We start from the raw sequence: 27,634 nt of genomic DNA on the forward strand, positions 1-27,634 counted from the left end.
CCTCAAAAGACATGGCAAACGTGGAGGAGCATCAAAGACCTTGATCCTGTGGGGCAGTACAGACAGGTCAGGGTTCAGCCTGTGCAGACAGAACTGGCCAACGTGAAAAAAATGAAACCACGTTTTTTTTCCTCAAAGCAAATACATGCTCCTCTCAGAGAGTCCGAAAGTTGAAAGCAAACAGAGGGGAAAAGTCACCCAGAATTCTACCACTTGGAGAAATACAGGATAATTAGTCTCGTGACTTCCGTATTTCCTGTTTGTATTCATTAAATACTGAAGATAAATTGCAATTTAATATTCGGAACAATGCAGGCTTATTTTATTTAAATTGTTTTTACATTTATTTCTCTCTGTGTGCGGAGGTGTGTGTGTACCACAGGGTACATGGAGGTACGAGGACAACCTATGGGAGCTGGTTCCCTCTTCCCACCGTGTAGGATTCAATCCCATCCAGGGACTGAACTCAGGTCTTCAGGCTGGGTGGCAAAAGCCAACATCAGCCTGCATGTTTCATTTAAAAATATGAAGTACAAAAGTTGTCTCATCACAGGCTCTTCTCCATCCTTGAAAACATAACCATGTTCACATAGTTCATGTTCTGTTCAAAGTTAAAGCTGGCCTGTAGCGTCTAGAGGTCTCAGCTTTCGGCACAGCAGAGGCTCCGGGATGTCTCTCTGCTCTCTGGCATTTTCTGGGTCTTTCTGGATAGAAAAGCAAACCAAGAAAAAGAAAAAAAATCATAAACTGAGGTCAGTGGTTGAATTGGGAATCACTCTTTGGAAACCTGTGGCGGGCAGGGTGGGGTGGGGTAAAACTCAGAGGGGCTGTCCTAAGGCAGGCTGCAGAAGTCACAGCTGGCACTGTGGGGCTGCAGGAGACAGACCTGGAACATTTTGGAAACCATTTTTTTCACCTTTCTTTTGTTTCGAAACACCTAAGTAGTTTTCCCATTTCCTCCCTCCCCAGCCTATTTCCCACTTTGGGTTTTCATTGTTGTTGTTTTCAATTTTCTTTTCTTTTCTTTATTTATCTTGGATTTTTTGAGACAATGTTTCTCTGTGTAGCCTGGCTGTCCTGGAACTCGCTCTGTAGATCAAACTGGCCTCGAGCTCACAGAGATCCACCTGCCTCTGTCTCTGGAGTGCTGGGATTAAAGGTGTGTGCTACTATATTATGCCCTATTTCCGTATTTGGCCACTGCCACTGTCAGGAGCATACACATCTGCAAACACCGGCAACAAAGTTTGTTTTAGACTGGGAACCGTAACTGACTTTCCTCTTGTTAGTTTATGACTTAAAATAATAACTTTTCAAAGGTTACAAGATCCTGTTATGAATAGCTGTTTTTCTCCACGTGACTCCTTGTGGGTAGGCACACATGTAATCCCCAACCCTGAAAACCTGTCCAGCCACAAGCACCTGTGGCTGGGTCTATGCAGTAGAGAAAGAAAGCAGCCAGACTTGAGCATCTCCCTTCCCCAGAGAACTCTGGTCAGCTCTGCCTGTGGTGCGGTGGCCATGCCTGCTTACTCTGAGCAGAATTCCTTGGCAGGGTTTCCTGGGTGCCTCATGGTTTTAGGGCTTCACATAGGCAGCTTCTCCCATCATACAGCCTGCGGGTTCCCTTGTCTCCAATGTTGCAGCTCGCTTACAGACTAGATCAGCAGCTTAAATGGACAGCTGGGGTGGGTCTCTGCCTGGCCCGGAGCCTGGATTATCCGTGAACGTGGCCATGCTTTGCATGAGAAAATAATTCTGTCTCAGAAGGCTTCAGCCCAAACAGCAGCCTCCTCCACAGAATGTAGAGATGTAAGGGAAAGCTCCCATTTCTCTCAGAAATTTCATCACTTAAATATTCTATATGAATGGTGTGCACATGTGTGTACCGTTACCCACTCCTAATGTTTTCTAATTCATTTCTAGTAGGCCCTCAGGTATTTGACTACCTCAGTTGGCACATCAGAATCCCACAGGGCCCTGGCCAGACATTGCTTACCAAATGGCCCATATAAGATTATTCTTTGAAACAGTAAATAGTGCATATTTCTATTTATAAGGAGGAGGGGTGGGAGGTGACTGTTGAAAACAGGATCTTGTTATGAAGCCCAGGCTGAGTCTAATTCCCTTCCCTTTCCTTCACTTTCCTTCTCTCTCTTTCTCTTCCTTTCTTCCTTCTCCTCCTCCTCCTCCTCCTCCTCCTCCTTCTTCTTCTTCTTCTCTCTCTCTCTCTCTCTCTCTCTCTCTCTCTCTCACACACACACACACACACACACACACACACACACACACACATACAGTGTCATCCTGTGTAAGCAAGCAATGTCTGATCAATCCCTGGAAGAGATCTACCTGTTCTCCTGGCCCATCAAGGAATCTGAGATTATTGTGTTTTTCTTGTTTTTTTGTTTTTTTTTTTTTTACCCTGGGATGAGGGTTTTAAGGTCATGCCAGTGCCAACAGACCAGGTTCAAGGTCTTTGTCGCTAATGGGGACTACAATGGTCATGTTGGTCTTAGTGTTAAGTGCTGTAAGGATGTAACCACTGCCTTCCGAAGGGCTATCATCTTGGTAGAACTTTCCATTGTCCCTGCATGGAGGGGCTTCTATGGGAACAAGATTGGCAAGCTCCACACTGCTCTGTGACAGCCACTGTGGCTCATCTCTGACCCCGGAGGCACTGGCATAGTCTCTGCTCCTATGCCCAAGATGTTTCTGATGATGGCCAGTGTTGATGACTACTACACATTAGCCAGGAGCTGCATTGTCACCCTGGGCAACTTTGCCAAGGCACCTTTGATGTCATCTCCAAAACCTATAGCTAGCTGACCCCTGGCCTCTGGAAAGAGACAGTGTTCACCAAGTCTCCTTACCAGGAATTTACTGACCATCTCGTGAAAACCTACACCAGAGTCTCAGTTCAGAGAGGACCCAAGTTCCAGCTGTGGCTATCATATTAGGGTTTTTATACAAGAAAAATAAAGTGAATTAGGTCGGGGGGGATCTCACTGTATAGCCCAGGGCTCCACACACATGCCCCTTCTATCTTAGCCTCCTGAGTGTTGGTTTTATAGATATGCCACAATATACCTGGTTTCCCCTGTTAGACCCCCACAGGATCGTCTTAAAACTACGAGAAACCCAAATGCTAGATTTCCCAATTTCCCAAGGTGAGTCAATTGCAAGAAATTAAGCCTATTCACAGCAAATAGAAGAATAAATTCAGGCAGTAAATCTCCTTGCTGTCTGAGTGAGCCTTATAAGCCTAGATGGCTGGAATACTCTTGCATATGCTCCAGTTCCTAAAGTAACAAGACAGTAGTTATAACCACAACAGACATCGGTGTCCAGACAAGCCTGCCAAGCATGTGTCTCTTCGCCCCAATCCCTACTTGGGAAGCTGCAGAGACTCAGAGTGGAAGTGACTTCACAGAGCAATCAGCCCACAGCTCAAGTCCCTGAGCTATGAGCAAATCTGCCCACGCAACATCAGGGAGGAAGCAGCGAGGCTTAGACCTCCGTCCCGGGGAAATCACCTATCTGCACAGCAGCTTCAGAATCTGGGAAACAGAAAGTAAGAGCACCCCCTCACAGAGTTTCCAGAGATGAATGGATGCTATAGACTTTATTTCCTCAAGTCTAGACCACTGTCAGTTTTAATACACTCAGAAATTTTCAGGTGGGAAAAACCTAGCGTACAAAGTGTGTTCCCTATAAAGCATTCAAATTTCAGAGAACCAGAATGTTAAAGATACTCGGCCAGGGATGCTCAAAAGGGTCCCCAGTTCAATCCCAGCCCTGAGGTTGTAGGTGGGTGATGTGGAATTCCCTTCTGGATGCTGTGAATACTATTGGCTAATAAACTTTCTTGGCCTGTGATAGGGCAAAAGAGTAGAGCTAGACAGGGAAAACTAAACTGAATGCTGGGAGACGGAAGGCAGAGTTAGGAGAAACCATGTAGCCCCTCTAGAGAGACAGACACCAAAACTTTGCCTGGTGAGCCACAGCCTTTTGGTGATACACAGATTTATGGAGATGGGTTAATTTAAGATGAGTTAGCCAGAAATGTACTTAAGCTATTGTCTAAACAGTATTGCAAATAACATGATTTCTGTGTGGTTATTTCAGGGCTGAGCAGTTGGGAACAAACAGGCAGCCTCATATAGCAGGTGGGGGAAAGACAACCATACTCATATTAAGGAAATAGGACAGTTAAGTACTTTGGCTAAGAGAAGATTCTAGACAGATGTTACCACAGATGGCCTTTCAGGTGGAGGATCAGTGTTCTGTGCTGGAGTTTTCCTGTCACCGTCTGGCAGTCAGAAACCAGGCTGCCTCTCCAGTGTGTCTCTTGAACCCTGTCCCATTGTTAGGTGCCGAATCCAGTGTGAACAGGTTTGGGCCAGTTGTGGTATCTTTGCCATGTGGATGTTCCTGTTCTAGAAGATCAGAGGGCATCTTCTCGTGTGCTCTGGACTGAGCGGCTCTTAGCTTTCCATAGGTTTTTTTTTTTTTCATACTTCACCCATGCCTCCCAGCCAGTTCCAAGTCATTGCATGGTGAGGGGTAGGGTAGATCGTGTTGGTCCAGTGCTCTAAGTCACTGCATGGTGAGGGGTAGATCGTGTTGGTCCAGCGTTCCATGTCACTGCATGGTGAGGGGTAGATCGTGCTGGTCCAGCGTTCCATGTCACTGCATGGTGAGGGGTAGATTGTGCTGGTCCAGCGTTCCATGTCACTGCATGGTGAGGGGTAGATCGTGCTGGTCCAGCATTCCATGTCACTGCATGGTGAGGGGTAGATTGTCTTGGTCCAGCGCTCCATATCACTGCACGGTCAGGGATAGATCATCATGTTGGTCTAGCGTTCCAGGGCAAGGGAGGGGCAGAGAGCCAAGGGGCCACTGTCTCTACCTTCTCCACCCAGTCTCTTCCGAGAAGAGAAAGAAGACACTGCAGGTTGCTCAAGGGTAGAACATGTGCTGGTGTGCCAGAGGCCCAGGCTTCCAACCCCAGGGTAAACAAAAGCTGCGTGTTCACTTCATGGCCACTCAGACCCAAATAATCACCCGGAAACTATATTAGTTACAACACTGGCCAATGGCTCAGGCGTATTCCTAACTAGCTCTTACATCTTAAATTAACCCATTTTCTATTAATCTGTGTATTGCCACAAGGCTGTGGCTTACTGGTAAGGTTCTGGTGTCTCTCTGTTTTGACAGCTACATGGAGTCTCCCTGACTTCGCCTTCTTTCTTCCTCTGTTTCTGCTTGAATTTCCCGCCTTACTATATTCTGCCCTGCCATAGGCCAAAGAAGCTTCTTTATTAACCAATAGTAATAAAACATAGTCACAGCATAGAGAGGGGAATCCCACATCATCCCAGCGCCACAGAAGACAGCAAACAGACAGACCGACAGACAATCTAGCAATGTCCACTGATTCTTGTTGAAGAATTTCAAAGCATTCTTATAATAGGCCTGGTACCATACCAAAATAAGGCTATTCCCATACCCATATCCTGCTTATTTTTTTTTTCTGAGGCAGGGTTTTTCTGTGTAGCTTTGGAGCCTCTCCTGGAACTCACTCTGTAGACCAGGCTGGCTTTTAACTCACAGAGATTTGCCTGCCTCTGCCTCCCAAGTGCTGGGATTAAAGGTGTGCTCCACCACCACCCGGCCTGCTTTTTTTTTTTATACTAGATCTCATTTTGTAGCCCAGGCTGGTCTTCTACTTGTTATGTAGCACAGGCTGGCCTCAAAATTGCAGTTGTGCCTTAGCTTTCCAAGTGTTGGGTTTATAGGTGTGAACCACCAAGCTCCACAGGTCCTGAAACTTGCCTCAGTGTCAGAATCACTAGGTGTGTGTGTGTGTGTGTGTGTGTGTGTGTGTGTTTGCATCTGCGTGTATTCCCTAAGAGCCTGTGACCTAGGAGTCTGTATGAGAAATACTTCTGGTGACTTTTTAACTTTTATCTCATGTGAGCATACGAAGTAACAGATTCTTTATGGCATTTTCACATCTGTGCCACCGTGCTTCGTGTGTACATAGCCGGATCTTAGAAACGTCGCCTTAAAAGACCCTGTAGGGTTTCACCTTTTGCACTGTAAGGGGAGCTTAAGCATGATCAGATTTTGGGACGATTGTTATTTACAGTCCCATGGCTCTGTAAAGGGTGAATCCAGGGTCTGCACAGGCACGTAGAGCTGCTGTGTCAGATGCAGGCAGGCCTTTTCCTGTCTGATAGCTATCTGTGCACATGCTACATGCTCGTCCACTTGGCAGAGTCTTCCCTAGGGACAAGTCCTTGGGTCCCTAGTGCTCTTAGTAATGCTAGTGTTATCACTGAAGCCACATCCCACCTCCCTTTTCAGGGGGCTGGGAGCCTTGAATCTCGCTCTGTTGACCAGAGCAGCTTTGAATTTACAGAGATCCTCCTGCTCCAGCCTCCCAAGTGCCGACATTCCAGCACTCTTGGCCTCTACCTTCCTCCGTTTAATCTAATTTAGTTTAATATAAACGTTTTTATTTGGGGTATTAGGAGCTTCCCAATGACCCTGGGGTTCTTAGTTCCTAATATGGAGTCCAGAAGGCCCTGAAATTTCAAGAAGCCTTGTAAGTGGATAAGAATATTTTTCTGGGAGAGAGTCCAGAACTCCCACCAGCTTCCCAAAGCCGTCCTTAGCTCTAAAGGGAGAAAGATTGAGGATTGGAACACAGGAATTTTAGAAACATGGGAAAGAGATAAGCAAAGGCCTGGGGCTGCCCGAGCCCAAGCAAAGCCCCATCCACACTTTCCTCGGAGTTAGCTCCCCTCTGCTTCCTCCTGCTTCTCTGTGTCTCTCTTTAGTTCTCCCTCTCTTGTTCTGGTTTTCTCTGCCGGCATCTCACTGCCCTTCCTCCCACCCCCACAGTATCCTCCTTGTTAACTCAAGAGAGTCAGAGGCAAATTGTGCGCTCAGTCTGGTCCACCTGTGGAATATCATTTTATGTGGGCAATTCTTGTTTTTAAGACTGTGTTGGACTTTTACTATTTCCCTGGTTGAGGGAGCGAAACTGGGCTTTAGGTGCCCTGAATTCCTGCTTTATGGGTCTGGCCCCTGTTAGGGGGTTTCCTGTGGGCAGAATGTCTGGACAGTGGGGGTGGGGGTGGGGAGGAGGGGGGTGTACTATAAGCATGAATGTCTCACTCCTCCCATTTGTCCAGAGTTTGATTCTGATAAAGAGGGACTGACCAGAATGCTAGCCCCCATCCCAGCCCCCTACCCCCCCCCCCTCCAGCTGAGAAGTCTCCCCTGAACTATTCCCATTTGATGGCATTCGCCCTGAAGGGCAGAGAAAGAAACCACGGGCAGAAGAGGCCATGGCGCCTGATTGATGCCGCTGAACAAGCGAGAGTCAGTGCTACCCGGTTCCTGCCCTTGTGTGGGATCCAGCTCTGTGGGTAGGAGACAGGGCCGGAGCTCTGGAGATGGATGCCTGGTGTATGAAATCACTGGCTTGGGAGGTTTCTTTAACATCACTGAGCTCCAAAAAGCTGGGAGTTCCAAGGCAGTAGAGGGTGGAACTCCGAGGGGTGGGCAGGCTCATGGTGCCTGGAAGGCCCACCCACTCAGTGCTCATCAGGATTGTGCTCTTCTCAGGGGGGGAGGGGCGGGGGGCAGAGTTAGGCAGCCTGTGGCATTGAGGAGCTGCAGAGTACTGTCCTGTGGCCGTGGGAGGGCAAATCATGGCACTTTGGGAACTCCGACTGCGTGGGAGGCACCATGATGGTGGGCCTGCCAATCACACCTTAGATCACTCACGTTTGGTTGGGAACGGGCACTCGCTGTAAGTGGCTGGTGTAGAACACCCATCCAAGGTTGGCTGGATATTCGGAGCCTGTGGAGGCTCGCCAGGTAGAGCTGGCAGAACCATGCTTCCTCAGAGGGTTGGCATCATAAATTTACAAGTTATTCACTAATAAGGGGATTAGAATGGTTCTCGCCCTGCTTTCTTCGCTGTGTCTTCGCTCTGGTGTACAGTGCTGGGAGTTCTAGTCTTAGGGTGAAGTGGTCCCCAGGTCTGCTCTCTCCATCTCTCAGGTCACTCCAGTCCTGGACCCCCATGCACTCTGCAGGTGCGCATGCAAGCTCCTCATGGTGGACAAGTTCTGAAAAGGCTTCTGCTTCAGGCTTAGCCCAACCCCAGCAGGCCAGGCCTAGGTAGCCTCTGGAACACCTTTCTGGAGAACACATCCACAAGTGAATTTCTAGGCCCTACAGGGAGTCGGCAAGAGGCTGTTGTCACCAGCCCAGTGGGAAAGGTTGTAGCAGTTACTGTAGTTGCCGGAGCCCTGCTTTTCAAGTTAGACCCCGCAAAACAAATCCCAGCGTGGCTGAAACTTGCTGTACAGACTCTACCAGCCTTTGTCCTGGTTTCCTCGATTCTGAAAACAGACAAGAATGCCTGCCTTGCCAGACTGTCGAAGAATGGAACAGGGTACTGTCTGTCTGAGGCCTGCTGTGGCGCCTGGCATGAGGCAGGTGCTCCACCGAGAATTATTGTCACTGTCAATGCTTATTCTAGAAGTCACTGGCCTGTGCGCCAAGACAGCGCTTCTCAGGTCTCAGGGTCTAGGGATCTTAGGAAAATGGAGATTCTTGTGCTGCAAGCCAGGGTGAGGAAGGAACAAAGTCACCTTAAACAGCATTCAGGTCCGACTGCTTCCGGGACTAGGCTCTGTACCGCGAGGCAGGCTCCTGGACACTTTAACCCAGGCCAGCTGGATGAGACCCTCAGTCCTCTGTGTTCCTTTATGCTATCTGTCATCAGAACACTTCCTTCCCTATTAAAACGCTCCAGGTACTACTCCCCAATGATAACATCCACTTTGAGCATTGAAATGTCTGCAGAAGGAGGAAGGAACTTGTCGCTGACCTTGAGACAGTCTCTTCTGATAGGAGATGCTCTAGCCAGCACCCAGCTCTGCTCAAGCCCTTGCAGCAAAGGTGCGGGAAGGCTTGCGGAGGAAATCAGAACAGGCAGGTACACCCCTGCCTGCTTCCTCTCAGCCTCTGAAGACTGTGGGTGCCGAGAGCAGTCAGCCCTGCCAGCCCCTGTGGGGACATGAGAGTAGCATGAAGCTTCAGAGCCGGCATGCTGCCGTTGTCACAGGGCTGCCCGGGTCAATAGCATGCTCCCCCAGGGCTAGCTCTGGCTCATGGAGACCCCCATTAAATGTTGCTCGCAGACTACAAGTCCTGGTGACCATGAGAGTCTTGGAAGTGGGAACATGCAGGCTAAGTTGCAACTGGGGTAGGGGACCCCTGGACTGCACCAAGTGTTAAACGTGAGCTGGGAACAGCTGGCCCCGAGATACCCAAATCTCTGCTTCTGTTGGCTTTGTTGCCAACCCTCTCACCTCCACTACACCATGGTTTCCAGGCTGACGTCAGCAAAGGGTTCCCAGACTGCCACTTAAACTCATGAACACACAGGGCTTTGCCCACATCTGTTTCTGGCAGCTGGATCACAGTGAGCCTTGCACTGGTCTTTTCCCTGCTGGGCTCCAGCTGGCCCTGCTGGGAGAATAGCCACGTCTGGGAGGCCATAGCTGTCCTTATAGCTGATTTCCCGTAGGCCTGGACTACAAAGTGCCCTGTGCTCACTGTGTCTACATGGGTAAAGCAGGCAGGAGCTGGATCTAAATCAAGGCTGCAGGCTGTGATCCCCAGGGCTGTGAGCAAAGAAATGGGTTCTTTTTTATTGTAATAAAATATCTCTAAGGCGCGAGTTGACATTTAAACCATTTTTATGCTGCTCAGTGGAGTGAGTACAGTCACCTTCTATATAGCAGGAACCCCCAAAGGTTCTGCCACCCCAAGTAGACACCAAATCCCTGGGCCACAGAGAGCATCCCTTCTGCTGTGTGTGTCGCTGAATTGGTCTAGTCTGGTTGAATAGTTCATGTGGATGGACTCATATGATATTTGTCTTTTTTCTTGGTGTTTTTAAAGTCCTCCTATGTTGTATCATGTCCAGTGTTTCAGTTTCATTCCTCTTGTGTATGGTGTGTGTGTGTGTGTGTGTGTGTGCGCGCGTGCACGCACACACACATACATCCGTGTCCATCCATCCATGAGTCTGTGCATGCATAGACCGGAGGCTAATCTAGGGTGTTGTCCCTCAGGTACTGTTCACCTTGCTTTTGAGATAGGGTCTCTCAATGGCCTGGAACTCACCATGTGGGTAAGACAGACTGGCCAGGGTTTCATTTGCCTGTCTCTGTCTCCTCAGTGTTAGGATTATAAGCATGTGTTAACCCCACCCAGCTTTTAGGAACATTTGATTAGGGGGCCAGAGAGATGACTCAGTGGTTAAAAGCCTTGGCTGCTCTTGTGTAGGACCTGGGTTTGGTTCTCAGCACCATCAAACATCTGTAACTTCAGTTCCAGGAGATCTGATGCCCTCTTCTGGCCTCTTCTGGCACGAGGCACACACCTAGTACCCAGACATATATGCAGGCCAAACACCATACACAAAAATTAAGACATTTGCTTCCTTAGTTAACTGATTAGTTCATGTGTGTGCTCACACGCGTGCAGGTAGCATGTGCAGAGGCTAGAAGAGGGCATCAAGCGTCCTCTCCTCTCTCTCACTCTTTGCCTTCTCCTTTGAGGCAGAGGCTCTCCCTAAACCTGCTACTTCTGTTTTCTCAGCTAGACTGTAGGCATCTGAAGGATACCAACTTGTTACATGATGGCATCTGACTTCCTGTCTTCCTGATTATGGAACAAGTTTTCCTGATCTCTGGGTTATTTCTTTGGCCCTCTGACTTCTTTACATGTGGGTCCTGGGATGTTGAGTTCAGGTCCTCATGTTTGCAAGGGAAGTACTTTACCTACTATGCTGTCTTTCTAGCCCGTGGTTCATTCCTTTCTATGACTGAATAATATTTCGCCACCTAAGTATGCCACATTTTGCTTATGCTTTCATCTGTTGATGGGCACTTGGCTTGTTGCCAATGTTATTATTAAGAATATTTTATATTTTTGTGTGTCCCGTAGGGCTAGGCACTAGAGCCATCCTAGGAAAATAGCTACCTGGTACAGTCTTAACAGAAAATTAGGCAAATAGCCACACAATAACAACATACATGATTGCTGCGACGGGACCTGTGAGGACAGGCGTGTAGACTCCTTGGGTCCTGAACTTGCCTGACCAGTGCCAACCTTTGGTATAGGAGTCTCTTTTCCTGGGCCTCAACACCTCCATTGTAAAATGGGTTTCAGGTTAAAGCCTCCTGCGATATTCTCGGGCTCTGTGATGCTGAGTCTTCATCTCGGCCAGTGGTTTCCAACCTTCCTAACGCTTGAGACCCTTTAGTACAGTTCCTCATGTTGAGGTGACCCCTAACCATAAAATTGTTCTCATTGCTACTTCATAACTAATTTTGCTACTGTTATAAATCTTAACATAAATATTTGAAGAGAGAAGTTTGCCAAGGGGGTTGTGATCCACAGATTGGGATTGTTTGTTGTTGCTGTGGTTTGTTCTCTGTGATGCTGGGATCGGAGCCCAGGGTCTCGTGTGCATTAAGCACATACTCTACTACTGATATACACCCCGGCCCTAGGCCATGGGAGTCTGAGTAGCTTTGTTTCCTGGGTGGAATCAGGTCGGAGATCTGCGGGGCAGGAGAGCTGTGGGGCAGGAGAGCTGCATGCTTCAGAGTGTTAGCATGGTGCTGGGCAAGGATGTAGCTCTGAGTGGCGATGGTCCTGCACTCTGCAAGGCCACCTGACCTCCTGACATATCCGCAGAGGAGTGGGGCAGGGATGGACTTGTGAGTCAGAGACCCCATCAGCGTGGAGCTGTGGATGGACAGCTAACTGCAGAGGGGCTGAACTGGCTTAGAATTCTGGTGGGGATGTCAGGTCAGAAGTCTAAATCTGGGAAGTGGATGCCAGAGGCAGGGACAGCCAGAAGGAGTGAGTGGTGCCTGGGAGGAACCCACAGCTAGGGTGGAGACTTCCTGTCAAACAGCCCCTTGACCTGGCAGGAGAGCGCATTCCTTTCCCCCCAGGAGATAAGAGGCCAGATTTTCCTTTCTCAGGGGCTCCTTCATGCTGAGAGTTACACAGGCCAGATCTGGGGTGGGGTGGGAGGGTTCTGGGGCCACAGTCCCCTGTGTAGAGCCCCATTTGACCCTAGAGCCAGGGCCTCCCTTGCACAGCTCCCTGCATCGTTGGGGGAGTTGTAGGCTGTGCAGGGGCATCACAGACTTAGAATCTGCCCGGGGATCCCTGTCTCTGTGACTCCCATTTTACCTGAGAAAACGCACCAGGGTGCTGGTAGCTTAACCGCCTAGCTTGAGGAAAGTACTCTATAGGGCAGCGTATGGCACAACCTTGTCTGCCCCATGGCTGTCCTCACCTCAAGATACTGCTTGTCCCTTGGGGCCCAAGTTGACCTCGGTCCCCATTCCTGGCATTTGACACCCCCTTTCTGGCTATCCTCTGTGGGTGAAATCTTTTCTCATTTCAACTTACAGACTCCAAGACCATGGTAAGGGAAAAGCTCAGTGCATTAAAAACAATTGTTTTAAAAAATGTATTTATGGTTATTATTATTGCTGTTGCTTTGGTTTTTTCAAGACAGGGTTTCTCTGTGTATCGCCTGGCTGTCCTGTACCTCATTCTGTAGACTAGCTTGGCCTCGAACTCCTCGAATGGAGCTAGAGAAGTAGCTCAGAGCTTAAGAGTGTTTGCCAAGTGTAAGGCTTTAGTTCCCAGCACCCACGAGCCACCTGCAACTTCAGCTCCATGGGCTCCTCTGGCCTCCATAGGCAACTGAGCCCATGTTTGCATACAGACAGACAGATATACGCATACATATAAAAACAAAATTGAAAAAGGTGTGTGTATAGGTATTTCGCTTGTGTGTATAATTATGTACCAAATGCATGCCTGGAGGCCGCAGGGGCCAGAAGAGCATGAGGGATCCCCTAGGACTGGAGTTACTGATGATCGCGAGCTGTCAGGGAGTTGTTGAGAACTGAGCCCTGGTCCTCTGGAAGAGCAGCCAGCAGTGCTCTTAGCTGCTGAGCCATCTCTCCAGCCCCAAGTACTTTTTAAAGTAGAGGCCGTGATCACAGATAGAGCAGCGTGTTGGCTGTTAGAACCATCTTTCCATAGGAAATGTTCACCTTCCCTTCCTCAAGGGAGAATGCTTGGCTCCAAGAGGACCAGGCTGCTCTTTTAGAACACAGAGGTAGCCAGAGTCCAGTCCCTGGACACGTAGTGAATCCCCTACCAAAGCAGAGTGACTACCCTGGCACCTTTCCTTCCTCAGGCCCTTCATCCCCTTGGATGACAGTGTGGGGGGGGGGAGGGGGGGTGTAACTGTGTGTGTGAGAGGGTGTAACCGTGTGCGGGGTGTGTGTATGTAACTGTGTGTGTGTCTTGCTTTCTTGCTGTTTCCTGGCAGCCAGTCCTGCTGAGGGTGGAGGCCTTCCCCAGGGCCAGAGGAGGCTCCAGGCCTCTAGGTTGCCTTCTCTGGGCAGTCTGGGTGGACCCCGCAGTCCCTGCCCCATTTCACATTTCCATTCTGGCCCCTGTTGAAGGCCCTGCCCTCTCTGTGTGTTTTCTCTCTGGGTGGGGGCTCAGGCCTGGAGGCCTGGTTCACTCCTCTCCCCAGCCTCTCCTTGAAAGACCAAAGTTACCAGGGCTTAGGCCAGAGAGCAGCTAATTCCTCTAGGGTCCCTTCTGAGCCTGCCACGTTTCCCCTCCCTTCTCCGCAGGCCACGATCTGTACACCCCTGTTATGTTCTATTCTTTGCAGGGATTTTTGAGACAATCTCTTCCTCTGAGGCCCAGAACAGCCTCAAACTCTTCATCCACCCGCCTCAGTTTGAGATTGCAGGCAAGCACCTCCCTGTTTAACGTTAGTTCTGTCTCAATACACTTTTATTGGACACCTTTAATTGTGCCGAGTGGGGAACCCCTCCCATCGAGACTTGGCGGTAGCTTTTGACTCCCGTGTCTTCTAAAGTCCCTGCTTCCCCTGTGCACTCTGGTGTCCTTAGTTGTCAGAGGGGCTCGGTCTCCGCAGGCTCACATGTATCAGTCTGTCATGTCTGGAAACGCCGATTTCCTGGAGTTCTGCACCACCCCTGGCTCTCCCGAACTTCCTCTATCCTTTCCTCACAGACCTCTGAGCCTTGGGGGTGGGGGACGTTTGCTCAAGATAGCCCATTTAGAACTGAGTGTTCCAGAGCCTCCCGCTCTCCGAGCACTGTCCAATTGTGGCTCCCTTTGTTAGTGCCCATCAGCTGCAGTGCACTGGATAGCTATGAATAATAATAGTACATTATGTATTTACTTGCCATAGACTAGATCACACATAATATATAATTATAATATATAATATAAGCTTATATAATTATAAACAATTATTATAAGATTTTATATCACATATATTTAATATATAGGATATATATATTATATATATATAGCAATATGTCATTTTATTGCTGTTTCTTTAACAGAATACTAGCAGTAGGTTTTCCCCAGGGATCATGACCTATGACCTCAGGTTCTCAGACATTTTAGCAGTGTCAGATATGGTTACATACAAGACCTGCCCAGGCTCAAACCAGACAGAACTTTGTACTGAGAAGGGAAGTGGGCGTGAGTTCCCACCCCTAACCAAGAAGCTATTTGTAACTGGCATCTTCTGGTAAAGGACAAAAGTGTGTCGCTGGATACGTCAAACATATTCCAGGGCAGACCCCATGCCAAGGAGTTGTTGGCCAACACAAAACAGTTTCTGTGGTTTTGGTGTGTATACGTGCACTTTTTATTTTGTTTTGCTATTTTTTTTGTCTTATTGATTTACTTTCTTTAGTTTGTCTGTTTTGATTTTGTGGTTTGATTTGTTTGTTTTTCCTATTTTGTTTTTGTGTTTTATTGAGAGAGAGAGAGAAAGCATGGCGTTGGTTGTATAGAGAGATGGGAACGAATTAGGAGATGGGAAAGAATATGATTAAAATATAGTGTATGGAAATGTTTTTTAAATACAGATTTTATTTTATTTTTTAAAAAATGGCTCAGTCAACCAGACGGTAGTTCCCGTCTCTCCTTCCCTGTCTTTCATCTCTCATTATCTGCACTCAGAATGCCTCCAATGTCACTGCTAATTCAAAACAGTGGGAAATAAAAAGCACACAAGGCCAGGGGCAGAGACTGGCTGTAGCTGCTTTGTCAATGCTGGTTGCCATCTGCTGGTTCCAGGTTCCCGGTGATAGGGCAGGGGCTGCTGGGCATGGGCTGCTGGGCATGGGCTGCTGGGCAGGGGCTGTGGACCAGGGCCAGAGGGGGTGGGAGGAAGGGGCGGCAGCCCTCAGGCAAGCCAGCTTGGGTTTTGCTTCTGGCACAGGAATTCAGCCATATGTTTGGGTGCTGTGTGCTGAGCCCTGGGAATGAGGCAGCGTTCAGAGGGAGGAATCTTTGAAGAGATTCTCTCCTGTACCCCTCAGAGTGTGGCCTGCAGACCAGGGCTTGGCATCACTTGGGAACTTCTTAGGAATGCAGGGCCCCTGAGAAGGAAGGGCTCATTGCAGTCCCACAGAGAGTCTGTGGTGGGACCAGGGTATCCGGACTTATCTTCTTGTCACCATCCTTATTTTCTCCTCGGAGATCTTGGGCAGAGGTACGCCTGGAAAAGACGCTTGCTACGCCTGGAAAAGACGCTTGCACCCCATGCCCGGGCACGAGGAACCCAGCGGGGACTTCTCCCAAGGCCATGCCTCTTTGTGATCGCCCTTCCTGCTGACCTGTAGGCCCGTTCCCATCTGCTGCTCTGGGAACTAATCCCCAAGGCCAGGGCCTTCATGGTCCCCTCATCTCAGTGCCTTTTGCTCATTGTCGCCTTTCTGGGCTTGGGCAGTGGCTCCGCATCTGGCTCCTGTACAGCTAGATGGGGCCTTTCACTCCCTTTCCTTACTCTTCTCCTGCAGGCTATTTCAGATCTGCCCAGATCTCTGTCCCCAGAATATGGCAGGCAGTGAAGGCACTGAGCCCTCCTGGATTTCAGTCTGACTCCACAGCTGAGGGTGTGTGTGTGTGTGTGTGTGTGTGTGTGTATGGGTGAGCTTAGGAGGGGGGGACATGCAACAGGAGGCTTGAATGGTACTTCCTGCGGCGGCTGTACTGTACTTCCTTCTTCTTTGAGGATCCCAGCATGCTGAGCCCCGGTTGCCTTTCCTTACCCAGCCTGGGTCCCTCCTGCCCCTCCCTTCGGGGCTGTTTTGGTCCCTGTGCTTTCCCAGAACCGTGGCCTCTCCTTTCCTTTTCCTGTGATCTCTCAGGCCCCACCCTCCCCTCAGTCTGGGGGGCGCCCGCCTCCCTCCCTTCCTCTCTGCAAGCCCTTCCTCCACTCTTTCTATTCCTGGTTGGAGCAGCTGCTCCCATTGTCCGTTCCCAGGAAAGGGATGTCTGGTTGGTCTCTGGTCACTGGTCACCGGTTGCTGATTGCAGGGTGGGGGACCTGAGCCCTAAAGAAAGGAAAACTCTGCCCATGGTCCACAGTTTACCAGCCAGCACCCGCAGCAGTTTTTAGAAACTTTATTTTCTAAGTTGGTCCACAGTCAAGAAAGCCCGTGCTGCGGGAAACTCTGCCCATAGTCCACAGTTTACAGCGCCAGCACCCGCAGCGGTTTTTAGAAACCTTATTTTCTAAGGTGGTCCACAGTCACCCACACCAAAGTCTCAGCTGCCCCTACTAATTTCACCTGGGCTGTGTGTGTGTGTGTGTGTGTGTGTGTGTGTGTGTGTGTGTAGGGGGTTGGGTGACTACTGACATGGCAGGTGCCACAGGGTGTTTCCCAGCAGCCACTGCACCAGGCTGGCTAGGTCTGTGAGCCTGGACAACTAACATGGAGACCCAGAGTTGTTCTTTGTCGCTACTTGTGACCAGAGCTAAAGATAATTGGGAAAGGATGAGGAGGGCTTTCATAAGCACCCCTGGGAGCTAACACTAGGCCCCCAAGGACTACAGTGTATTGGCAGCATCATGGGTACCTGAGTGACCCAATTCTGGGGAGAAGTCAAGCCTTGCTACATACAGGCCTTCAAGGGCATCCCTCTGCCTCTTCCTGCCTGGACTTGTGACGATTTGTTCTTTCTTCCCCGGCCCTGTGCTGTTTTTGGTCTTCCTAAAAAGTACACAGCTCAGAGGGGCCCAGAGTATTTTTACTCCGTGGCTACAGAAGCAGATGTTCAGGTCAAGCCCAGACGCATTCACGAGCAGCAGCTGCAGGTCGTCAGCATCCCAGGCCCTTCAGGGGTGGAAACGGCAGCTGACGGGACCCAGCTTTTGTAGCAAGCAAATGGCATTTGGGCTGCAGGAAGCAAACTTAGGTTGGGGCTGTAGCTCAAGGCTAGGGCACTTGCCTAGCACCCTAGTCCTGCAAAGCCCTCTCCGGTGAAATACAGAAAGACAACACAGTGATTGGGAAACTGTCGCTGGGCTCACTCCCAGAAGTACCTCTCTTGGCCCTTGTCTCCGGGGTATCTCTGACCTGCAGCACCGCTTCGCAGGATCTGCCTGTCTTTCCCAGAGGAGGGAAACACTGGCTTCTGGGACTGAGGAGGAGTCTGTGTCTCCTGCATCTGTGTGTGAAGGAGGTAGTGTGGCAAGCCTCTGTAGGAGCTGGCCCAGGACTTGGAGCCCTGAAAGGAAAGGAGGGACGCAGGACAGGCAAGAGTCACAAAGGCCTGGAAGATGGGGAGGGGGTGTAGGAAATAAAGTGAGCCTCTGACACTCTTTTTTGTTTTGTTTTTTTTTTTTTGGTTTTTTTTTTTTTTGGTTTTTTATTTATTTATTATTTATACAGTTAGCCAGAAGAGGATACCAGACCTCATTACAGATGGTTGTGAGCCACCATGTGGTTGCTGGGAATTGAACTCAGGACCTTTGGAAGAGCAGGCAATGCTCTTAACCTCTGAGCCATCTCTCCAGCTTTTTTTTTGGTTTTTTGAGACAGGGTTTTTCTTAGCTTTTGAAGCCTGTCCTGGAACTTGCTCTGTAGACCAGGCTAGCCTCAAACTCAGAGATCGGCCTGCCTTTGTCTCCTGAGTGCTGGGATTAAAGGCATGTGCCACCACTGCCCGGTGGACCCCTGCTTTTACAATCCATTTGTTCTAGCTTGTTTCTGATTTTCTCACAAACCACTCCAATCCTCTGGGAAGCAGGACAAGTGGACATGGAGAAAAAGAAAGAAGGTGGTGCATCTGGAATGTCCCTGCAGACGCTTGGCCTTCACCTGGCCATCATTCTTCTTCCTAAAAGATAATATGTAGATTACCCTCATTTTTTAAACTGGAAATAAATGTTATGGGGAACTTTTGAAGGAAAAGGATTGTTGGGTATAATGGTGAGTGCCGGTAATCTGAGCATGGGGGAGGCTGAGACAGGCAGATCATGAGTTCTAGGTCAACCCAAGCCACAGAATGAAATCTGTGTGGGGGAAGAAGATAGACAAAGGAAGAAAGGGAGGGGAGGAGGGAGAGAGACCTCAAGGAGGAAGGGAGAGATGGAAGGAGGGAGGGACAGAGAGAATGAGAATTGCCATAATTATTTATATAGACAACCACAGTTATTGTTAGGGTGTGTTTCCATACATATTGAGTTTTTGAAACATGATTTCTCTGTGTAGTCCTGGCTGTCCTAGAACTTGCTCCATAGACCAGGCTGGCTTCAGATTCAAAGATTCACCTGCTCCTGCCTCCTGAGTGCTGGGATTAAAGGCATGCACCACTAGGCTGGGCGTAGATATTTCTTATATGTATAAATATATTTTTAGTATTTATAACATGGGAAGTGTGTGTGTGTGTGTGTGTGTGTGTGTGTATTGGTTTTTTGAGACAGGGTTTTTCTGTAGCTTTGGAGCCTGTCCTGGAACTAGCTCTGTAGACCAGGCAGGCCTTGAACTCACAGAAATCCCCCTGCCTTTGCCTCCCAAGTGCTGGAATTAAAGGCACTTTAATTTAAATCCACTACTGCCTGGCTTATTTATTTATTTATTTATTTATTTATTTATTTATAAGATTAGCATGCTAGAGGGCTGGAGAGATGATGGCTCAGTGGTTAAGAGCATTGCCTGCTCTTCCAAACGTCCTGAGTTCAATTCCCAGCAACCACATGGTGGCTCACAACCATCTGTAATGAGCTCTGGTGCCCTCTTCTGGCCTGCAGGCATACACACAGATAGAATACTGTATACGTAATAAATAAATAAATATTTAAAAAAAATTAGCATGCTAGGTATTAGGTACCATTGTGGCATGTGTCTTAGTTAGGATTTACTATTTCTGTGAGGCGGTACTATGGCCATGGTAACTCCTATAAAGGAAAGCCTTTAATTGGGTGGCTCGCTCACAGTTTCAGAGGTTTGGTCCATTATCATCATGTCGGGAACATGGCAATGTGCAGGCAGACGTGGTGCTGGAGCTGAGAGTGCTTCACCTTGCAGGCAACATGAAGTCCACTGACTGTCACACTGAGTGGAAGCTTGAGAAAAAGACCCCAGAGTCTATCCCCACAGTGACACACTTCCTCCAACAAGGCCACACTTCCTAATAGTGCCACTCCCTTTGGGGGCCGTTTTCTTTCAAACCACCACAGCTTGTCAGTCTTCTATTATACTAAGCACTGCGGTGTTTGGCTCTGATATTGGTCCTCATGCATGCTAGGCACGAGTAAAATCCTGAGCTAATTACGCTATAGTTCATATTATCTGTCTGTTTATCTATCTATCTATCTATCTATCTACCTACGTATCCATTTATTTATATTTGAGACAAAGTCACATTCTGTAACCCTGACTGGCCTTGAACTTTTCATCCTGTGTCTCAGCCTCCTGAGTGGCTGGAGTTACATGATTGTGCCCCAGGGTCTAGCTTTAAATGTCTCCACTAACCTCTAAAGAATCGCAAGTCTCCAAAGTTAGAAACCCAGCTCTTTCCCCAACATAATTGCAGGAAAACATTGGCAATATCTTTGTTCACAGAGTTCTTTTCAGAGGTAAGGTTATTCCCTCAAGAAAGGCAAACAACTAGACTTAACCCAGAGCAAAGGGTCAGGTTAGGAGGATTTTGAGTGTGCCAGGGTGAGTGTGTACCAGTGCACGTGCTTGTGGGTGTGTTGTAATGAGTGTGCCCACGCATGCGCATGTGCACGTCATGTGCATCTGTGACTGGGCCAGTGTGAATGTGTGCTTGTGAAATACCCTTGTGTATAGGTATGAGTCTGTGCCTGTGTGTGGGTGTATGTGTGCATGCGGTTGTAATGTGTGCTTGTGAACATGCCAGTGTCTGTGCTGCGGAGTTGTGTGTCAGTGTATGCTTTTTAGTGTGGCACTGTGATGTGGGCTTGTGAATATGTCATTGCCCCGAGGAGACAGCATCTGGGGCCTCCTCCTGCCCCATTCTCAGCCTGTTGTGAGGGAGAGGTAGAGAAGGCTTCCCTGTTGACACCATTAAGAGACTAACAGGCCTTTGAGCCTGCAGGCTGACCAGGCAAAGCCCTCAGGCCAGGGGACCAAACCCTTCCTGTCTGAAGACCTCCTTGGAGGCTGTGGATGTGAGCAGCATGGAATGAGGTGTTTATGTGCTGTGGGCTGGCCTGCTCAGGATGCACAGCCCTGGCTCAGATATGCCTCATCCCAGCCTGACTGAGCTGAGCTCCAAAGCGGCTGCCTGGTTTTCTCCTCAGGAAGACTAGTCAGTGGGGTCAGCCAACGGCTAAGCTAAAGTTAACTTAGCTTGTTATTGCTTTTTGTTGATGAGGGGAGGACCAGCTGCAAGGAGGCCAAGCCATTCAGAAACCTGCTGTGGTACTTGGGATCTAATATGCCAGAACCAAGTCTATATTCAGCCAAGAGAAAGCAATTGACGATGATTTGAAAGTCCGGACTGGACTCCCCAAGGCTCTCTGAGCTTCTACTTCATTATTTTCTTGAAGAATATTTTCTCTATGAAGTTATGACTCCTGGAAGCTGTGGAGGTGCGTGGCCTCCTGGGAGCCATCGGAGACCAGGGAACTCCCTTTATGCGGGGAAGCTCTGAGTGGATGGGGGCGGGGCAAGACTCGTGGAGGGGTCTGTCCCCAAGCTCTGGGGCACAGTGGTGTGTGATGGCAGGGGTTGGGGGCAGCAGTTCATAGATACAAGCTACCTACTTCTAGGGGACAAGACTGAAAGGCAAAGCCGAATATCCTGGGTGTCTCTGAGCCGAGAACGTTTTACTCGTCTCAGAATTCCACGCATGCTGTTCAAAGTGACCTCTTTTAACAAAGGAAGCAAAACGGATTGAAGGCCCTTGAGAAACTCTGTTAAGGTCAATGCACAGACATATTTAAAATCCTTTGAAGAATTCAGACGTCAGATGTTCTTGTTAAAAAGTAGTTTGTGGAGGAGTGTGGCGGAAGCCTGGGAAGGAGATGTGCCAATGGCCCGAGAGATCTGAGAGAAGATGAGGACGGGGTCTACTTACAACTTACCTGTTGTGTGCCAGGTAGAGTAGAGGTGTGCCAGAGGGGATGCCCCACCTCTGTGGGTGAGGGGCTGGAGAGGTGGCGCAGTGATTAAGAGTAAGTACTGCGGCCACAGAGGACCCAAGTTCGGTTCCTGGCCCCCACATCAGGTGGTTCACAACTGCCTGTAACTCTAGCTCCAGGGGACCCTATACCTTCTTTGGCCTCATGGGCACACACAGATGCAGCCACATAAATAAAATTAATTATTTTTAAAACAAGAACTGTGGTTGAGGCTGGAAACAAAGCTTAGCCAGTAGCCTGGGTACTGCAGTGCTGGCTGCAGAGTGAGATCAAGACCAACTCGAGCAGTTTAGAGAGACCCATCTCAAAATTAGAACAAGCCAGGGCTAGAGATGTGTGGTAGGCCAGTTAGCATGCGTGAGGGCCTGAGATCAATGCCAAACAAAAACCAAAAGCAAAAAACCCCAATGAACCAACCAACCAACCAACCAAACGAACAAACAAACAAACAACACCAGGCATAATATTGATGCTCAGAGATAGGGGTAGTGGGGCAAGGAACATGATCCCCAGTACAGGCACAGGAGAGGTAAGGGGTGAAGGGGACTTGACAGACTGTTTCCAGGTTGTGGGAAGCTTTGACATTCAACTTTAGGAGTCTGGACTTTATTCTGTAGCTCCCAGGGATCCAATGGGCAGTTTTGAAGCAGGGATTTATATTAAGCAATCACATAAATATATCCTCACTGAAAGATGGTGTTGCCATTTGAAATCTATAAAGGAAAGACAAAAAAAGTCTGTCCCCTGAGTTAATCACTCTCCTCTCTGCCATTTCATAGCTGTGTAGTTGTAAGTACAGGTACACAAGTCAGGTTTCCAGTATCTGTCTGTCGTCTGTCTCTCCTGCACACCCTGCCTTTGGATGTTCAGTATCAAATACCTGCATGATGGAGGTGGGTCTTGTATCTTATCTGTTGCTCTCATTGGTTAACTTATAAAGAAAACTGCTTGACCTGATAGGACAGAAAATTAGGTAGGCAGAGTAAACAGAACAGAATGCTGGGAGAAAGAAGCCGAGTCAGGCAGTCGCCATGATTCTCCCACCCTACACAGACGCAGGTTAAGATCTTCCCTGGTAAGCCACCTCATGTGCTACACAGATTATTAGAAATGGGTTAGATCACTATGTAAGAGCTAGCCAATAAGAGGCTGGAACTAATGGGCCAGGCAATGTTTAAAAGAATACAGTTTCCGTGTAATTATTTCGGATAAAGCTAGCCGTGCGGGCGACCAGGTGCCAGGAATGCAGCCCGCAGCTCTCACAATACCTGCACATGGTGACTTGTGCCCGTAATGCCAGCAACTCAAGGAGGCTGAGGCAGGAGAATCACAGTAAATTTGGGGCTAGCCCAGACTACACACCAAGTTCCAGGCCAGCCTGGGCTACAGAGTATGTCACTGTCTCGAAAGAAATAAATATTTACCATGCTGTAAACAATGTGATGTCCTTGGCTGCTCTGCCCCCATTGCCTTCCTTTATGTCATTTCAGAACATGGCTTTATTGGATACTCCCCAGAACTGCTGAAGAACAACATTCTACCAGAGTACAGCCCCGGGGAGTCTTTCTTCACTGTGTTTGGGGTGTTCTTCCCAGCAGCTACAGGTAGGTGTCTGTTCTTTCTCACTCTTGCCTGAGGGGTGTAAATACTTGATTCCTGAAGCTTAGCGTCACAGTCGGCCTGCATGCTCTCTTGGAATGAGCAACTGACTTTGGCGATGGCGTTTGTTAGCTCTGCCTAAAAAGCCATTATTTTCACAGTGGGTTTGCCTGTTCGTAATTTCTGAAGGCCTTGACCTGATTTCAAGAGTCTTCCCTCTTTATTCAGATTACATATCTTGACCAAATTAGTAGAAGGGACACCTTTCTCTTCAAGCAGAATAAGATGGATTCTTCAGCAGGATGAACTGCCTTTGTCATAGAATGAGTTTGGGCTATATCCCCGCCTCGACCCATGCCCCATCTGCCCAGGGATCAGAGAAATTAGGCCCCTGGGCAAAGAGTGAACCTCCTCATCCCGCCTTCCCCCATTTCTGCTTGGCATGACTGTGGAGGAGACTATAGAAGAACTCTTGCCTCGTGTGGAATCCCTGGCCTAGGAGGCAAGAAGCTAACACGTGACAGGTGGCCCATGGGAAATGCATAGGATAGGGCCGTCTCCAGAGAGAAGACCAGAAAAGTGTCTCTGGTGCTGATCTGGAGCAACTGTTCTCTGCTTCCTATGCGCGCATGGCCTGTCCAGACCACCTATGTCCATGCGCTGTCCCCACGTAGGCAAAGGCGGGAGAAGCTCCTAGGATGTCCAATGTGAAAGAGACTCCAGACACGTGTTGGCAGGGGTGTGGACAATCCACACTTGCCTGTCCTACTGAAGGGAAATGTAAAATAGCCACACCACTGTAGAAAAGTTTGACCAATTCTTAAAAATTCCATATACTCAGCTCCACCCTCTAATTATCTGGAGACAAGCGCTTGTGGAAAGACTTGAATGTGAAAACTCAGAGTGGCTTCATGCGGGCTAGAGATGGCTCAGTGGCCAAGAGCACTCCCACATGGCTCACAACTGCCTGTGACCCCAGATGGGGTCAAATGCCCTCTTCTGATCTCCATAGGCACTGTGCGCAGTATACACACACACACATAAAAACAAAATACTTAAAATTTTCAGAGCAGCTTAATTTGTGGAGTCCACAAATGGAAAGAGCTTGAATGTTCAACAGCAGGTGAGTAGATAGATAAATTGTGGGTGTTATGGATTAAGTAAAATGCTGCAGATCCCCGAGGGGCTGCAGTGGGTAGTGGGTCCCAAGACCATGCCACAGGTCCCCGAAGTGGTGGCTGGCAGCCAGCAGTGGGTCCCGAGACCATGCCACAGGTCCCCGAAGTGGTGGCTGGCAGTGGGTCCCGAGACCACGCCACAGGTCCCCAAAGTGGTGGCTGGCAGTGGGTCCCAAGACCACATCACAGGTCCCCGAAGTGGTGGCTGGCAGTGGGTCCTGGGACTATGCCACAGGTCCCCGAAGTGGTGGCCGGCAGTGGGCAGTGAGTCCCGAGACCATGCCACAGGTCCCCAAAGTGGCAGCCGGCAGTGGGTCCCAAGACCACATCACAGGTCCCCAAAGTGGTGGCTGGCAGTGGGTCCTGAGACCATGCCACAGGTCCCCGAAGTGGCGGGAGGCAGCAGGCTGTGGGTCCCGAGAGCAGCCAGTCCCAGGCAGGGATGGTGCAGTTCCCCAAGTGGCTGCAGTAGGCCACGAGGGGTAGCGAATCCCAGGCAGGGAGCCATGTGGTGGGTGAGAGACCTCGATGGGGCAGCCAGTCCCACGAGGAGAGACAGATGGATGAGCACGCCATGAGACCATGCTGCAGGTCTCTGAAGGCAGCTGATCTGGGGCAGGGAGCCGCACAGCATGGGCAAGAAACAGAGACATGGATAGGCATGCCATGCAGAGTGGGTTGTATATTTATTTAGTGGGTTATGGAGGGAAAAGGGGAGAAGGGGAGAAGAGCAGAGAGAGAGAAAGAGAGAGAGACAGAGAAGAAACAGAAGGAGGAAGGGGAGAAGTAGGGAGAAAAGAGAGACAGAAGCTGCCTCTTCGAGAGGGAGACCGAAAAGAAGGGACTCAGGCTAGAAGCTGAAGATCAGCTTGCCTCAGTGGATGGGGAGGGAGTGGGCATGGCTTGTTTCTTAAAGGGACTGAGCAGACCATTACATTTCCATCTCTCTCTCTTTTTATAATAAAAAGGTGGGAGTTTAGGTAGAACAGGTTAAAGGAATTGGGGTGGCAGATTCTCAAGACTTCTTCCTGCTTATTTGTGGTCATTGTTTGGGGGTGGCGGGGATCTGAGAAAGTTGGATGCTGGTCACATCCTGGTGTAGTTGGTCTCTTTGCTCCTGCCCTGTATTTGTGGTATGGAAATGTCTGGTGTCTCTTACACCTGTTTAAGGTATTGGTAGAACAGAGGACAAAGTTAAATTTAGGAAAAAAAATTTTAGGACCAGTGTATCTAACCTGTTTAAGGTGGATTCTTCAATTTGGCTCCCTGGAACTCACAAGAATTCTTTGGGTTCGTGAAAACAGAAGTTTTAGATATATTCATTGTATAAACAGTAGCATATTTATGTCAGAATGACTGTGACAGATGTTTTTGCACAATGAAAAGTCTGTTTAAGACTGTGGAAGGCAGCGTGAGAGAGAAGTTTGATAACTCGGATTTATCACACCTTTATAACTTGCAGGTCTTGTATTTGTATTTTACTGAAATTTGTTTGGTGAGGTTGTCCTTTTAAACTAACCTCTCCACTGTCAAACTGCATCAGAGATCTGGATGAAATTTTACCTGAGTTACTGATTAAAAAATGACAGAGAACTTATCGGTTGGTACCTAGAGCTACTCCTCAGGGTCTTCCATGGTCGCTGAAGGTCGTATTTGGCTTTTGCTATTTAGCACAGGGCCTGCCAGGCTCCAGAAGATCCTGTGGGCTAAGAAATCTGTAGGAAGACAAGCCTACCTTGACCTGAGCAGCTAGGCTGTCAATTCCAGCGATTCTGTCCACATCTGGAGATCTTCAGTTTAGATGAAAGGCAGTTTTGCCCAGTGGTCAGTGCTTGGCAGTTGAAACAAAGTGTGGATGGATGTTGTTTTGTGTCCATTTGTCTTCTGTCTTCTTTGGAGGCAGTAGAGTGCTGCTGCTTGGAGCCAACCTGTTTCTTTTTGTTATGAAAAGTCTTTTGATAATTAAATATTTAAATGTCACATTCTCCAGATCTCTGAGCAGTTGAGGGCTGTTTATCAGGTATAACTACAGTATAGAATCTTCCTGGAGAGCTGGGTCCAAGCTTGACTGTATTGGCTCTCAACTTAACAGATAAAGCAGGGTTGGATTAAATATAAAGTATTTTTGTAAGAGACTTAAAAGTACATACCAGTTTAAGACATGAGACTTATTGTTTTTGTAGTCTGAAATGAGATGCATTGAACAGACGACTATAACATTTAACAATAAACTTAGGTACATTTAAGTTACATGTATGAACACACACACAAAGTGAACAGGAATTGGGTGAAGTGGATGCTCTTGGTGGGCCCTACCAAAGTCATGCCACTGCACAAAACACACATGCAACAGAGTCTGCACTGGGGGACCAGACAGGGAATACCTCATTAAAGATGGAGGAACCTGGTCACCTGGCCTGGCTCTCAGATGGTGGTAAGGTCACCTGACCTCAGTCAAAATGGCAGTGGTCACATGTTATATGGAAGAGAGACCTAGAGGTGTGATCCACCCCGTAGCTGAGTGGCCATGCCACAAGCCATGGTGGGGAGCAAAAGGCTAGAATTGAAAACAGCTGCCTCATGGATCCAATCTTGTTGGCAGCAGTAATGGTGGCAGGGACAGTTTGAGGAAAAGTGGAGCCTGTGGGACACTGGCAGATGAGGGTAGGTGCTGAAGGAACGGGGGTAGCTGCCTGCTGAGGTTGGAAAGGTAGGGGTTCATTAGCTGGGTCCAGAGCAGAAGTGGGGCGTTCTTCCTGCTCAGATGGCATAGCCAGGAACATGTGAGCAGGCGAACAACTTGCAAGGACAGAGAGCTTAGGCTTGGAGCTTAGATAGTAAAAGGCATGGATATAAGGAAACTCCTTCGTTTGCCTGTGCCCTGACAGTAGTTAGAAAGCTCCCATAGAATATCGGGATCAAAGGTATCCACTTTAAATTGTTATCTAAATTGTAAGAAGTCCACTCTTTGAACAAAGATGGACAAATGTGGGAATCTATAAGTAGGGCATTAAGGCCTGGGGTTTTAGGGCATCTAAAAGGCATCTATCCCAGGGGGAGGCTGGTTAGATGAACATGAATGACTTGCTACCCATAGCTGAAACTGTGAAAACCCACAAGGCCTATAGGAGGACGTCTCCCCTCTATAGGCAGGGTATGAATTGATGGTAACCACCATAGGGCTTGTAGGACAGCGTCTTCTGCCTATAGGCAGGGGTGCTAAAACCTGACTGGCTCTGGTTGGGGCAACTTGGAAGCC

At 48.8% G+C, this 27,634-nt stretch overlaps 1 protein-coding gene across 2 annotated transcripts in view; it reads left to right on the forward strand.

Moving 5' to 3' along the window:
• Slc12a8 (solute carrier family 12 member 8) overlaps window positions 1–27,634 on the forward strand; it is a 156,361-nt gene that overhangs the window by 55,033 nt on the left and 73,694 nt on the right. For both annotated transcript variants that reach the window (XM_041673157.1, XM_041673158.1), the window contains exon 5: window positions 23,089–23,202. In XM_041673157.1, the coding sequence (XP_041529091.1) occupies window positions 23,089–23,202 (114 nt within the window). The remainder of the gene's footprint in view (window positions 1–23,088; window positions 23,203–27,634) is intronic.

Source organism: Microtus oregoni, unplaced genomic scaffold (assembly GCF_018167655.1).
Source record: "Microtus oregoni isolate MIOR12 unplaced genomic scaffold, Mior012 000023F_ref0000262, whole genome shotgun sequence".
NCBI lineage: Eukaryota > Metazoa > Chordata > Mammalia > Rodentia > Cricetidae > Microtus > Microtus oregoni.